The sequence below is a fragment of the Microtus pennsylvanicus genome, chromosome 8 (genome assembly GCF_037038515.1).
Source record: "Microtus pennsylvanicus isolate mMicPen1 chromosome 8, mMicPen1.hap1, whole genome shotgun sequence".
Lineage (NCBI taxonomy): Eukaryota > Metazoa > Chordata > Mammalia > Rodentia > Cricetidae > Microtus > Microtus pennsylvanicus.
In genome coordinates, this window is record NC_134586.1 from 52,764,495 (window position 1) to 52,776,868 (window position 12,374).

The following is a 12,374-nucleotide window of genomic DNA, read 5'->3' on the forward strand; positions in this document are numbered from 1 at the left end:
TGGAATACATGCATTAAGAGGCGTTAATGCTTTTGTTAGCAAATTTTCAGCTCTGCATTACCAGCCTTTCCTTTAACACAAGCATACATCCATGCCAAGTGCAATTCATTCGGTAATTATCTCTTCAATATTAGGATCATATATTTTATTCATTTAGAATGACGTGTATTGCAGACACCATAAACATGTAATCTTATGACACGCCAGTTTGTGTTTTCCGATACAAGTGCACAGATCTGCCTTACTGTTTGCTGTTACGACACAGACTAAGAAAGCACCGCGGCTTACACATGCTGTGCCTGCATTGCTTTAGACTCTCAGCTTCATCTGCACATAGAATGCACATAGCAGCGTCATCCTTAAATAGTCTGTGGTCGCTGCACTTTTACTCGCCTTTCTCAAATGAGCGAGGACCCACAGTATATTAATTCCCTTTGGTCATTGATCTTTGTCTAGTACCGTTAGAAGGCTTGACTTTGCTTCTTTAGTGCCAGGTCAATGTTTTTAGTTGCCTGGTTACTGCCCCAACAGACTGCCTCAGAGAGCTTTCAGACTCAGGCTAATTAGAACCAAACTCTTGACCCTTCCCCAGCCTGTGCTAGTTGTCCCCGTGTTAGTTGAGAGCAAGTGGCTACACACTCAGGAATCCCAATGACCTGTCACTTACATGTCCCTTTCTGATGCATGAGTCAGCTCGTTTCCCATGCTTCCTAACACTTCTGGACTCATTGCTGTTTCCTTCCCTGCCTGTGCCATCCCCAGCCGGTTCACACGTGTCTCCTACCTCCATGTTTCCCTTCTGCTGCTCTCAACAGTGTTTGTCAGTGTCGGTGTGACGATGTCTTGCTGTTCCCCATCATGGCTCTCTGGTCGCTCAGTAACTGCCAAGTGTATGTCTGCTTTTCCAGCTGTCTTTGCTCCACTCAATCCTGGCCTGTGCTTTGCACTCCCACTAGGCCACACTGAGTTGCTGCCTGACAACTAGATGCCCCGTTCTTCCTCCTTGGCATATTTTCATGGTTCCCGGATGCTGAGGGTCTTCCGTAGGACACGTCCATTGTAAACCCCGCAGGTGTGTGCTGACACACACTGCATCAGCACAGCATCCAGCACCCACAAAGCTCCAGTTCTAGGCATTTTTGTTGACATCCGTACACCCTTCACATCATGTCGCCATTATTTCCATGACCTTGGAGAATTAGGCATGCTCTTAATTCCAGTTGGATTTTTTTTTTAGCTTTGTACATGTCTCTTCTTCCAAAAGAGTCATTGTATCTGTGTTGATTTAACAGGCCATTAGCTCAGTGACTGGCCCATAGTCACGGGGGGGGGGGGGGGATGGACAAACTCTCCCCCAAAACATTATTATGTAATATCTAAATGGGTTTTTTGCAAATGATTTTTTTTTAATCTGACAACCTATTTTTTAAAAAAAAGACTGTCAGTCAAAACTTACTGTTTATGCCAGGTGGGCATTGACAGTCTGTCTGTAGACTCCACCAGGGCCCAGAGATGGGATCCTGAGGTCAAACTGGCTGCTAGGACTAGCTGAGAAATGAGTAGTGCCTAAGATGATCTAGAAAGTGCTCTGAGCACTAGCGGATAACACTGTAGAGAGAGGCTTGGACCCCTTGGCCCTGGGTTTATATAGCTCCTTCCAGTGCAGGCAACAGCCACCTGCTCTCTGTAGCTGGGGAGATTTTAGCAACAGAATGACTTGGTGCTGGGCTGTGTTCTCATCTCGGTAGTTATCCACTTGTTTTATTAACAGCCAGAGGAGGTCGAGTGAAAGGATTTTGACTTGTTTTACTGGCTGAAATAATTGAGCATGCTTTCACTTGACTTAGAAAGCTTATGTACAAATAAACAGACCAAAAAGCAATGAGTGAACTCTGCCCTCGTCGCCTGCAGTGTAGCCTTCAAGCACCACATCCCTGGTCCATGTCGCCATGACACAGTTGATCTTCCCAGCCCCTGCTGAAAGGCACGCTATACAGTCTCCTTTCTCACTTTGACCTCACCGTCTGTTTTTCAAGCGGTATTACTTTTAAGTTAAGTGATGCTTTAATTGTGAGTGTAATTGCTTCTGCGATGAGAGGATTATTAAAGGATTAAAAGGACCGATATTGAAAGGTCTCACCGCTTTGCTGCAGAGAAGGTCTGTAGTAAGTGACTTCCCACTTAAGGACGTGGGAGCCACAAAGGTATTTATCATCTTTTATAACCAATCAAATAACATTTTGACATGCGAGGAAATGAGCTGTATAATTATTTTGCCAATATCAGCTCTTACCATTTTGTGATTTACACTGAGGTCGGGAGTTTAGTTGCCAAGCCAGTGAAAGAAACCACAATTCAGGTAAGGACACTAGAGTGGTGTTTGCTGCTGTTTTCTGAGGGAGTTTCTCTCTTGGTGCTGGTGTCTGAATTTGTCTCTCTCTTTTCTGTCTCATTCCTGCTCTTCCTTTGGAGAAGAAGGGGTACACACCGAGGAGCTGGACAGTGAACTAGGTAATGCCCTGCCTGCTGCTGTCACGTGATCCGCCTACGTGGTGACCTGCTGAATCCCTTTGTGCCTTGTGTGTGCGTCTCCAGTCACAATTTTCAGCCTTGTTTGCCCATGAAAGGCAGGAATGTATTCGGTGACAGACGTCAAGCAGAGTTCTGTGTAATACTCAGTGTTTACAAAGAAACAGTGTGAGCAGATTAAGTGTAGAATGAGAATCAATTGGCCACGAGTGGTCTTTAGATTCAGAATTGGGGGGGGCGGGGTCAAAGGGATGCTCACCATGACCCTCGAACTTTCGTGTAATCTGTCTGTGCTTCATTGCTTTATTTGTGTAGTGTGCAAGGTTGTTTTCTGTGAATGATGTAAACAGGCCAAGTAAAACAAAAATTCAAGAGACAAATTTACTGGTTGCTATGTGAGCTCTGTGAAATAAAATAATTCCAGTGAGGAGCTGCGTAGCTGATGAGTCTCACAATTGTGTTGCTGTGAAGTCATGGGCTGTGAACTGCTGACCCTGTCACTGCGGTCAGTGTCTTGAGCAGCAGGTGCGTTGTTTATTTGTGCCATTTCCTGTGGAGACTGTCAGTGTAACTCAGCTCTTGACTACCCTGGCTGGTATAGTTAGGGGTAATATGCATGTGTGTTTAGTGCTGTTTCTTTGCTTTGCCTTTGGACTGTATTGCATTATATTCCCTGTGGAGTGATAATATTGAGACTTGAATAGTTTTGAAGTTTATTGCAGTCCATCTGAAACATGACTGGAGTAAGTGGAAAAGCACAGTACTTTCAGGTACATTGCAAGGGAAAGTGTTGGCTGATGGAAAAGTGGCCCACACCTGTTTTAAGTAGAAGATCATTTGACATCGGTGTGAGAGGACTCTCCCAAGATTGCTGAATCTGCTTGCATTTTTAAATTGTCCTAATTCCTCGTAATGCGAATGTGTTTTATTTTGATTACTGCTCTCATTTGCTTTTGGTTTCTCTACATATAATATTGGTTGATTAGCGCTATAGTATAAAATTTAGCTTTATTTTTATCAACATTTGGAAGATATTCTCTTAAAAACTAACAAATACATCGGTAACGGACGATAACTACCTAGGGCCTGTTTTTAAGTTGCTTAGTAAACTGTCCTGTGGTTGTTGTGATGGGAATGGCTTGAGGTTTGCCCCGTGTGATAATATAATCCAAACCAGTTCTATTTTTAAAAATTGTCAACTGCAAATATTAGGTAGCATCATTGAAAAAGACAGAAGTAGTGCCCATTTATTGAACTAATTTCAGCCTGTGCTACCACCTGAATAAAATATGTGGGTGACCGGCCTGTGGTTCTAGGTGGCCGGTGGAGATAACATACAGAGCTGTGTGTGGTAGCGCACGCTTCATTGCTTCTAAGGAAGTTTGAGTGTTGGCATTTGAGGAAAGAGGTTTGTAATTTACCCACTGTAACTATGGTATTGTTAGAACTTGCCCTTAGCATTGAAGACACTTTGTGTTCTAATGATGTGGCCCCACCTGATACTTGGAGATATTTTGTCGCCGTCTCTGGGATGAAGCAGACCGCCTGCCTACTGAACTGACTCCCTGACATGTACTCGCTCTTCTGGCTTATTTACTGACTCTGTGACATGTTGTCAACCTGGCTCACCTTCTTCGTTTCCACTTTTAAATATATCTAAGTCAGAGGCTGGAGGTGATACTTTAGTTGGTAATGTGTGTGTGTTGGCAACACAGGGACCTTTAACCTTTGTTTATTAAAAAAGGTTAGCTTAACACTTAAAATCCCAGTGCTAAGGATAGAGGTAGATGGGACTTGCTGGCCAGCCGGCCTAGCCTAACTGGCGAGTTCCAAAGGGATGAGAGATCCCTGTCTCACGAAACATGGTTGTGGCTGGAGAATGGCTCATAACTTACTGCAGGAGTCTCACAATCAGAGTTCAGTCTCTGGAATCCACATAAAGGTGAAGGGAAGAAACCCACTCCTCTGCCTGCTCCATGCTCACAGTAGCATGAGCCTCCCCATAATGCCCACACACGCCTTCACATGCATGAACATGTACATGCACACACGCACATACATTTGCAAATCAAATTGAAAGGAGAGCTCCCTCCATGCTTCTGAGGAGAGACTTCTGAGAACTTGTTTTGGTGATTAGCACATGTTGGTGCTGTAGTGAGGCTTTCTCTATTACCTGGCCCTCTTTTGGGCTGACCAATACCTTCTTACAAGATTTTCCCTTCATCATAGATGAGTTGAATGTGTTCCATTCCAAAGCAGTCACCCACATATCAAATATGTTCTCATGAGTAGTGTATATATGCCACCTGATTTTTGTTTGCACACTTCTGTTGTGTAAGAGTAGTGTGCACACTCAATGTTTGCCACGTTTGCGATTGCCCCACTGCATTTACTTCAGATTCTGTTGGCAAGTTCACTGTCCATTTTATTAATAAATGTAATCTATTTTTTTTTTCACAAAAGTACCTGTCAGGTTTTCAGTGAACAGTATGAGTCCATATGCCACAAGGAATCTCTAGCCTGCCTCTGGGGGGCATAGGCAGTCACTATGGGTATTGGATATGGGTCACTTGATTATAGAGTTGTTTCTGAACTCTATTATGTGAGCTGGGTTAGTAGCTCCATTATGCATTGGGTTTGCAGATTCTGTCACAGTATTATAAATGTGTCTTTAGAATTAAAAAACAAACACCCACAGAATCTTCCTTTGATCTAGTAGGGAGGTATTCAGGTAGTAAAACCAATTAGGTAGGGAAAATAGAGACTTAAAGAAAAAAAGCCCTCTGACAGCTTTCCCACATACAGAACATTTGCTAATCAACATTTGCTCCGAGGGTGGAAAAGCAAGCACACAGGGGTAGACAACCATCCTAGCTCTTCTGTGCGTTACTGCCAGGCCCTGGCTATGGGCTGTGTGCTTTGTCTGCGTTTTACAAGCATCTTCGTTCAGGTGAGCAAGGGAAAGGTGTGTTCAGAGATGTTTATTAAGCAAACAGAGTCCACAGGGCCACAGAGCCAATGTGGACCCTAAATTACAACCCCAGATCTGAGCAATGCTTGAAGGATCTCAGCTCTCTGTAATCCCCATAGCAGACTGAAGAGTCTTGCCTGTCTGTCACCCATCCGTAGGCACAGGCAGTGTGTCTTCAGGAATGTTTGCCTAAGACATAATGGAATCAGTTTCTCTGTTAAATATTTTCTGACCTTTTTCATTTTCCAGAACTAAATGGCAAATTCTAAGACAAACAGCTCCCCTCCCCCTGCTTTTTTTTTTAATTGATGACCTATTTCTATTTTAAGCATTAGGAGACTTAATTCCTGTTATTAAGTTAATTACCACATCGGAAGTGAGAAATCCGTCTTTTCATTTCAAACTGAGTTTTAGCTTAAAAAATTTAAAAATTTATAAAATTGGTTTATCTGTTTTAGAAATGTTTAATGTGTGTGTGTGTGTGTGTGTGTGTGTGTGTGTGTGTGTGTGTGTGTGTAGGTAGGTAGGTAGGTAGGTACACAGAGTGCTTCTAATCAGACTTGACCCCAGGCTCCCATGCTCAGAAAAGCCAACTGACTGGCCGAATTTCTCTTTAAGTTGCTAATGATATAGGAGTCAAGTCAGGGCTGGTTTCTTTTATCTTCTTTGTACCTCCACCAAAGTCCAGGTACTGATGTGTTCACGTCCCCTGTGTTCCTGGTATCTAACATATCCACAGGCAAATGGTCGTGGTTCTGTTAATGTTTGCCAAATTAAGACAATCAAGGGCATATCTCTACCATTTTCTTTGATGTTAGTCAGATCAAGTATCTGAGTTTCAGGTTTTGGTAGGAGGTCGGTTTAATGGATGATGGCACTGTCTATCATTCCCATCCATCCTTCTCCCCTAGGACTCCGCAGACATTTGCATTTTTTAACCTTCAATTTCTCAACTCCTTGAAAATGTTTCCCTGATTCATTTTTATTGAAATGTTAATTTCCAGCTTTTTTGATTTATTTAACTTTATTTTATGTGCATTGGTGTGAAGGTGTCAGAGCTCATGAAACTGCATTTTCAGACAGTTGTGAGTTGCCATGTGGGTGCTGGGAATTGAAGAGCAGTTAGTGCTCTTAACCACTGAGCCATCTCTCCAGCCCTCAGGTAATTTCCAGCTTTGTAAGGAAACTGGTTCCCAGGCATTTGATTGACCTCGGTCTTAAAAATAAGAAATTACAAACAAGGACTATGTTATATCATGTGTGTTAATGATATTGTCTCCTAAACTCAGAGACATCTTAAAATCTACTAAGTGATTTTAAAAAGAAGTGAGGGGTGTCTTTGTATGCAGGCATGACCTGTGTGGCAAATGCCATAAAATCAATGTCTCTGGATGTGCATGCAGCCAAATTTGAACAGAACATGAACTTCAAGTAATTAGTTTGCAAGGGCTTGTGTACACGTTCATGACTCTACTACACTGACTGTTCGTAACATGTGAGAAGCCTTTGCTGACAAAACTGTCAATATTTGAAAATCCCCAACATATCATAATTAAAACACTAAGTGGACATAACAAAAAAAGTGTACTAAAAGTTCCAAGAGAAAAAGTACAAGTCATATATAAATGGAAAGTTAAGAGAATAACAGCAGATTTTGCAGCAGAAACTCTGAAAGACAGAAGAGCCTGGAGCAATGCATTCCAAGCCCTAAATGTCTGTTATTGCTTGCCTGCAATAATATACCCAACAAAACTACCCTCTGTAATTGAAGTTGAAAGAAAAGCCTTCTGTTATATAAACAATTATTTTAAAAGTTTACAACCAATAATTTAAGCCTAAAGAAGAAACAGGGAAAAAAATTTTTCTAATGAACAAAGGACTAAGCATAGCAGAGACACTGTGGGAAGACATAGGAAGCCATAATTATTAAAATACAGAGCACCACAGAGAACACACCACCACCCCAAATCAACAACAGGACAACTGCAGATAACGTACATTTCAGCTGATAACTTTTTAAATGTCAGTGGCCTCTATCCTCCAAGCAAAAGACAACCTGAATGAATGGAGCAAGACAGAAAATCGGTTCTCCACGAGGAATACGCCTTAACTTTAAAGCTAGACACCAAAGTGCTCTAATCAGATGGGAGCAGGAAGCAATCAAATGTCTCTGCACTAGCATCTGACACGAGACACTCAAACTTGAAAGTAAAAATAATCAAAGAAATGGAGACACTTCATCCTAATTGAGCTAACAGTTAACCAAGAAGACATTAAAATCCTAAAGATGTATGCTCCAAATTCTGGTCACCAAATTTCATGAAAAAAAAATGACACTGCTTGATTTAAAGATGCTGATTAGGATCCATCTAGTAATAGCAGGTGATTTCAATACCCAGTTTCTCTACTAGATGGATTATCCAGACAAAAATAAAAATGGAGAAACACCGGGATTAATTGGACCAATTAATTAACACCAAACGGACTTAATGATTATCTACAGAATACTCCTCTCAAACACCAAAGAATTCAGACTTATTCAGCAACATATGGAAGCATTTCTAAAACATACCACATCCCAAGACACAAAAAACTTTACAAATCAAAAAGATTAAAATCACTCAATACGCATCTGATCACAAGATAAAACTTTAAAATGGACAACAAACAAATCTCTAGCAAATATACAAATTCATAGAAACTAAACAACTCATTTCTGAAGCATTATTGGATCAAAGAAGAAAACAAAGAAATACAATTTTTCTTCAACTAAATGGAAATGAAAACACAACAAAACCTCTGGGACACATTGAAAGCAGTACTAGTAGGGAAATCTTTAACTCCTAGTGCCTACATTTAAAAATGGGAATATAAGCAATGCAGTCAGGACCACGAGGGGTTCACCCACTAAGACTGTGTCTGAGCTAATGGGAGCTCACCAACTCCAGCTGGACTGGGAATGAATGATCATGGGATCAGACTGGGCCCTCTGAATGTAGTTGACAGTTGGGGCAGACTGAGGGGCCAATGACAATGGCACTGGAATTTGTCTCTACTGCATGTACTGGCTTTTGGGATCCAATTCTTTTTGGATGCATACCTTGCTCATCCTGGATGTAGTGGGAAGGTGCCTTGCCCTCTCTTAGGACTGGGGAGGGAAAGAGTGTGAGGGGAGAGCAGGAGGGAAGTGGGAGGAAGAGAGGAAGTAGGAATTTTGGTTGGTATTATTTTTAAAGCAATAAAAAAATAAAAATTAAAAAAGAGGGGCAAGGCGATGGTGGCACGCACCTTTAATCCCAGCACTCAGTAGGCAGAGACATGCAGATCTCTGTGAGTTCAAGTCTACATAGTGAGTTTCAGGACAGCCAAGACTATACAGAGAAATCCTGTCTTCATAAGCAAAACAAAAGAAAAATCAAAAAGAAGAAAGAAAAAGAGCACAAATAAATGGCTTAACAAAGTAACTCAAAAATTTGGAAACAACAAAAGCAAGTCAAATCAAACCCAGTTGTGTTATTAGTCAGGGTTCTCTAGAGTCACAGAACTTATGAAATGAATCTCTCTCTCTCTCTCTCTCTCTCTCTCTCTCTCTCTCTCTCTCTCTCTCTCTCTCTCATATATATATATATGTGTGTGTGTGTGTGTGTGTGTGTACACACACTTATGTATAATGAAATGAATATATTATATACGTGTAATTTATTGGAATGACTTACAGCTGCAGTCCAGCTAATCCAATAATAGGTGGCTGTGAATGGAAAGTCCAAAAATTTAGTAGTTGTTCAGTCCCACTAGACAGGGTGGTTCAGCTGGTCTTCTGAACATGCTGGAATCCCAAAGAAGTAGGCTCTAATGCCAGTGAAGGAGTGGATGTCCTAGCAGGGTGTGGGCAAGCAGACAAATAGCAATAGCTTTCTTCTTCCATCTTCTTCCGTGTTCTTATATAGGCTTCCAGCAGAAGGTGTGGGCCAGGTTAAAGGGGTGTCTTCTTGCCTCAAGATCAGATCATCAAAAGAATGTGTCTTCTCACCACAAGCTCTGAATCAAAGGTGCATCTTTTGATTCAGACTAGAGAATTGGATTCGCCTGCTTCAAACCAAGAAAAATCTCTCACAGGTGTGTTTCATTTCTGGATTGTAGTTTACTCCAGATACAGTCAAGTTAACAACCAAGAAGAGCCATCCCACCAGTCACCAGCAAAAAAATAACAAAAATCGGAGCAAAAATTAATGAAATAGAAACACTACAAAGAATTGACAAATCTAAGAGCTGGTATTTTTGAGAAGATAAATAAAATTGACAATTGCAAACTCACCAAAAGAAAGAGCAGAGAGGACCCAAATTAAAAGATTCAGAAACAAGTAGGAAAAGCATTACAAAAGACACCAAGGCGTTCACAATATTACAGGAGAATACTTTAAAAACCTGCACTTTGTTAAGCTGCAAAATGTAAAAGAAATTAATTTCTAGATCCAGCCAAACCACCAAGATTAAATCAAGAAGAAATCAACAACCCACAGAGAAGTATAGCAAATGAGGAACTTGATATACTAATAAGAAGCTATCAAGGCCAAGTGAAATCACAGAATTCTTCCATTAATCCAAGGAAGAGCTACAGCCAAGCCTCCTTAAGTTACTACAATAAAAAAGAGAAAAGAGAAAAGAAACAGAAGGAGCACTTCCAGAGTCAGCATTGCTCCAATACCAAAACTAGATAAAGACACAACCAAAAAAAAGGCCAGGCCAGTATCTCTGAACATAGATTCAAGAATGCTCAATATAATACTTGCAAACAAAATACAGACATACATCCAAAAGATTATACACCATAACCAAGTTTGCTTTATCCCGGAAATGCATAGAGCATTGAACATACAACGGTTAATAAATATGATAAACTACATAGATGGACTTAAAGACAAAAAAATCACATGATAATCTCAATAGATGAAGAAAAAGCCTTTGGCAAAATTCTACATTCATTCATAATAAAAGTTTTAGAGAATATGAGACTAGAGGGACTGTGCCTTAATATAATAAAAGCTATGTATGAGAAGCCCGCAGGTAATCTTGGATCAGTTTTACTGTCAGGAAGAAAACACTATCTTCACACTTTTTTTATTGAGCTTGAAGTACTAGCTGGAGTCATAGGACAAGAAAAGGAAACTAAGGTATACAAATAAGTAAAGAAGTCTGTCTACCCCTGTTTGTAGATAGGATGACACTGCATATGTATGTAGATGCTATGACACTGCACATTCAAGATTCCCCAAATTCTGCCTGAAAACTTCCAGAAATGATAAACAAATTCAGCAGTGTGAGAAGATATAGAATCGATTTGCATAAATGAATAACTTTTCTATATACCCACATCCCATCTGCAATAGCCTCAAAGAAAACGAAATCTCTAGGAATAATCCTAACCACAGAAGTAAAAGACCTCTACAGTAAAAACTTCTAAAGAAAGGGTTAAACACTAGAAAATGGAGAGACAGTCCATGCTCACGAATTGGCAGAATTAATATTGTGAACATAATACTTATACCAAAAGCTGTTTACAGGTTCAGTATAATCCCCAAGAAAATCCTCATTCTTCACAGAAATAGAAATAAAAAATTTAAAATTCATGTGGAACCCCAACAGATCTCAGATAGCCAAAACAATCCTGAGCAAAAAGAAAAATGTTTTTTTTTCTTAAGATATATTACGAGTCATGGCAATAAAGCAATATAGTATTGGGACTAAAACAGACATGTAGATCCACGGAACAAATTGAAGACCCAGACATGAGTACACACAACTCCAATCATTTAATAATTAACAAGATTACCAAACATAAGCTGGAGAATAGATAGAATCTCAACAAATGATGCTGGGAAAACTGGACACACACATGCAGAAGATTAAATTAAAACTGTTCCTATCACCTTGCAGAGAAACTGACTCCAAATGGATCAAAGCTTTAACCAGAAACAAGGAAACTGCTAGAAGAAACATGGGGAGTACCCCTACATAATGTAGGAGTGAGAAAGGACTTACTGAATCAGACTCTGTTTGCCCCCCCAAAAAGACCAACAGCTGACAAGAAGCCCATAGGATGTGAGAGACTTTTATCAGATAAATATCTAAGTGGATTAATGTCCAGATTTTATATATATATATATATATATATCAAGCCTAGAACCTGAACAAAGTGTTCTCAGTAGAAGAAGAAGGAAAAATGGGCAAGAAATACGTCAAGAAAATGTTCATCGTTCCTAGCAGTTAGGGAAATGAAAATTGGTACAGCTATGAGATTTTATCTTACCCCTCTCAGAATGGCAAAGTTTAACAAAACAACTAACAGCGAATGCTAGAAGGGCGAGGGGAAAGGGGCCCCTCATTCACTTTTGGTGGGATTGTAATCTGGAGCTGCCACTATGAAAACCAGTCTGAAGAAGTCTCAAAAGCTAAAAAGTAAATCTATCATGTGACCCAGCTATACCATTCCTTGGCATATGCCCAAAGGACTCGTGGCCATGTTCATTGCTATTCCAGTCACATTAGGCAGGGAATAGAAACCACCTAAATGCCTGGCACCCTATGAATGACTAATGGAGATGTATTACAGACACACTATCAAATACTAGTCAGCTGTGAATAAAACTCAAATCCATGAACTTTGCAGGTAAACCATAAAACTAGAAACAATTATATTGAATGAAGTAGCTTAGACCCAAAAAGTCAAATGTCGCTTGCTTGCTTGCCCGCCCCTCCCTCTCTCTCTCTCTCTCTCTCTCTCTCTCTCTCTCTCTCTCTCTCTCTCTCTCTCTCTTTCTCTTTCTCTTTCCCCCCCCCACCTTCCTCCTAGCTCAAAATCTTCAGATATCCAAAT

At 40.5% G+C, this 12,374-nt stretch overlaps 1 protein-coding gene across 37 annotated transcripts in view; it reads left to right on the forward strand.

The window, feature by feature from the left end:
* The window catches only part of Magi1 (membrane associated guanylate kinase, WW and PDZ domain containing 1), a 625,393-nt gene that overhangs the window by 529,002 nt on the left and 84,017 nt on the right, over positions 1–12,374 (forward strand). For 22 of the 37 annotated variants that reach the window (XM_075983420.1, XM_075983404.1, XM_075983422.1 and 19 more), the window contains one exon: positions 2,476–2,511. The exons of 3 other annotated variants lie outside the window; for them this stretch is intronic. In XM_075983420.1, the coding sequence (XP_075839535.1) occupies positions 2,476–2,511 (36 nt within the window). Of the gene's footprint in view, positions 1–2,472; positions 2,512–12,374 lie in introns of all 37 variants that reach the window. 12 more of the 37 variants (XM_075983419.1, XM_075983417.1, XM_075983421.1 and 9 more) reach the window with 1 other exon arrangement.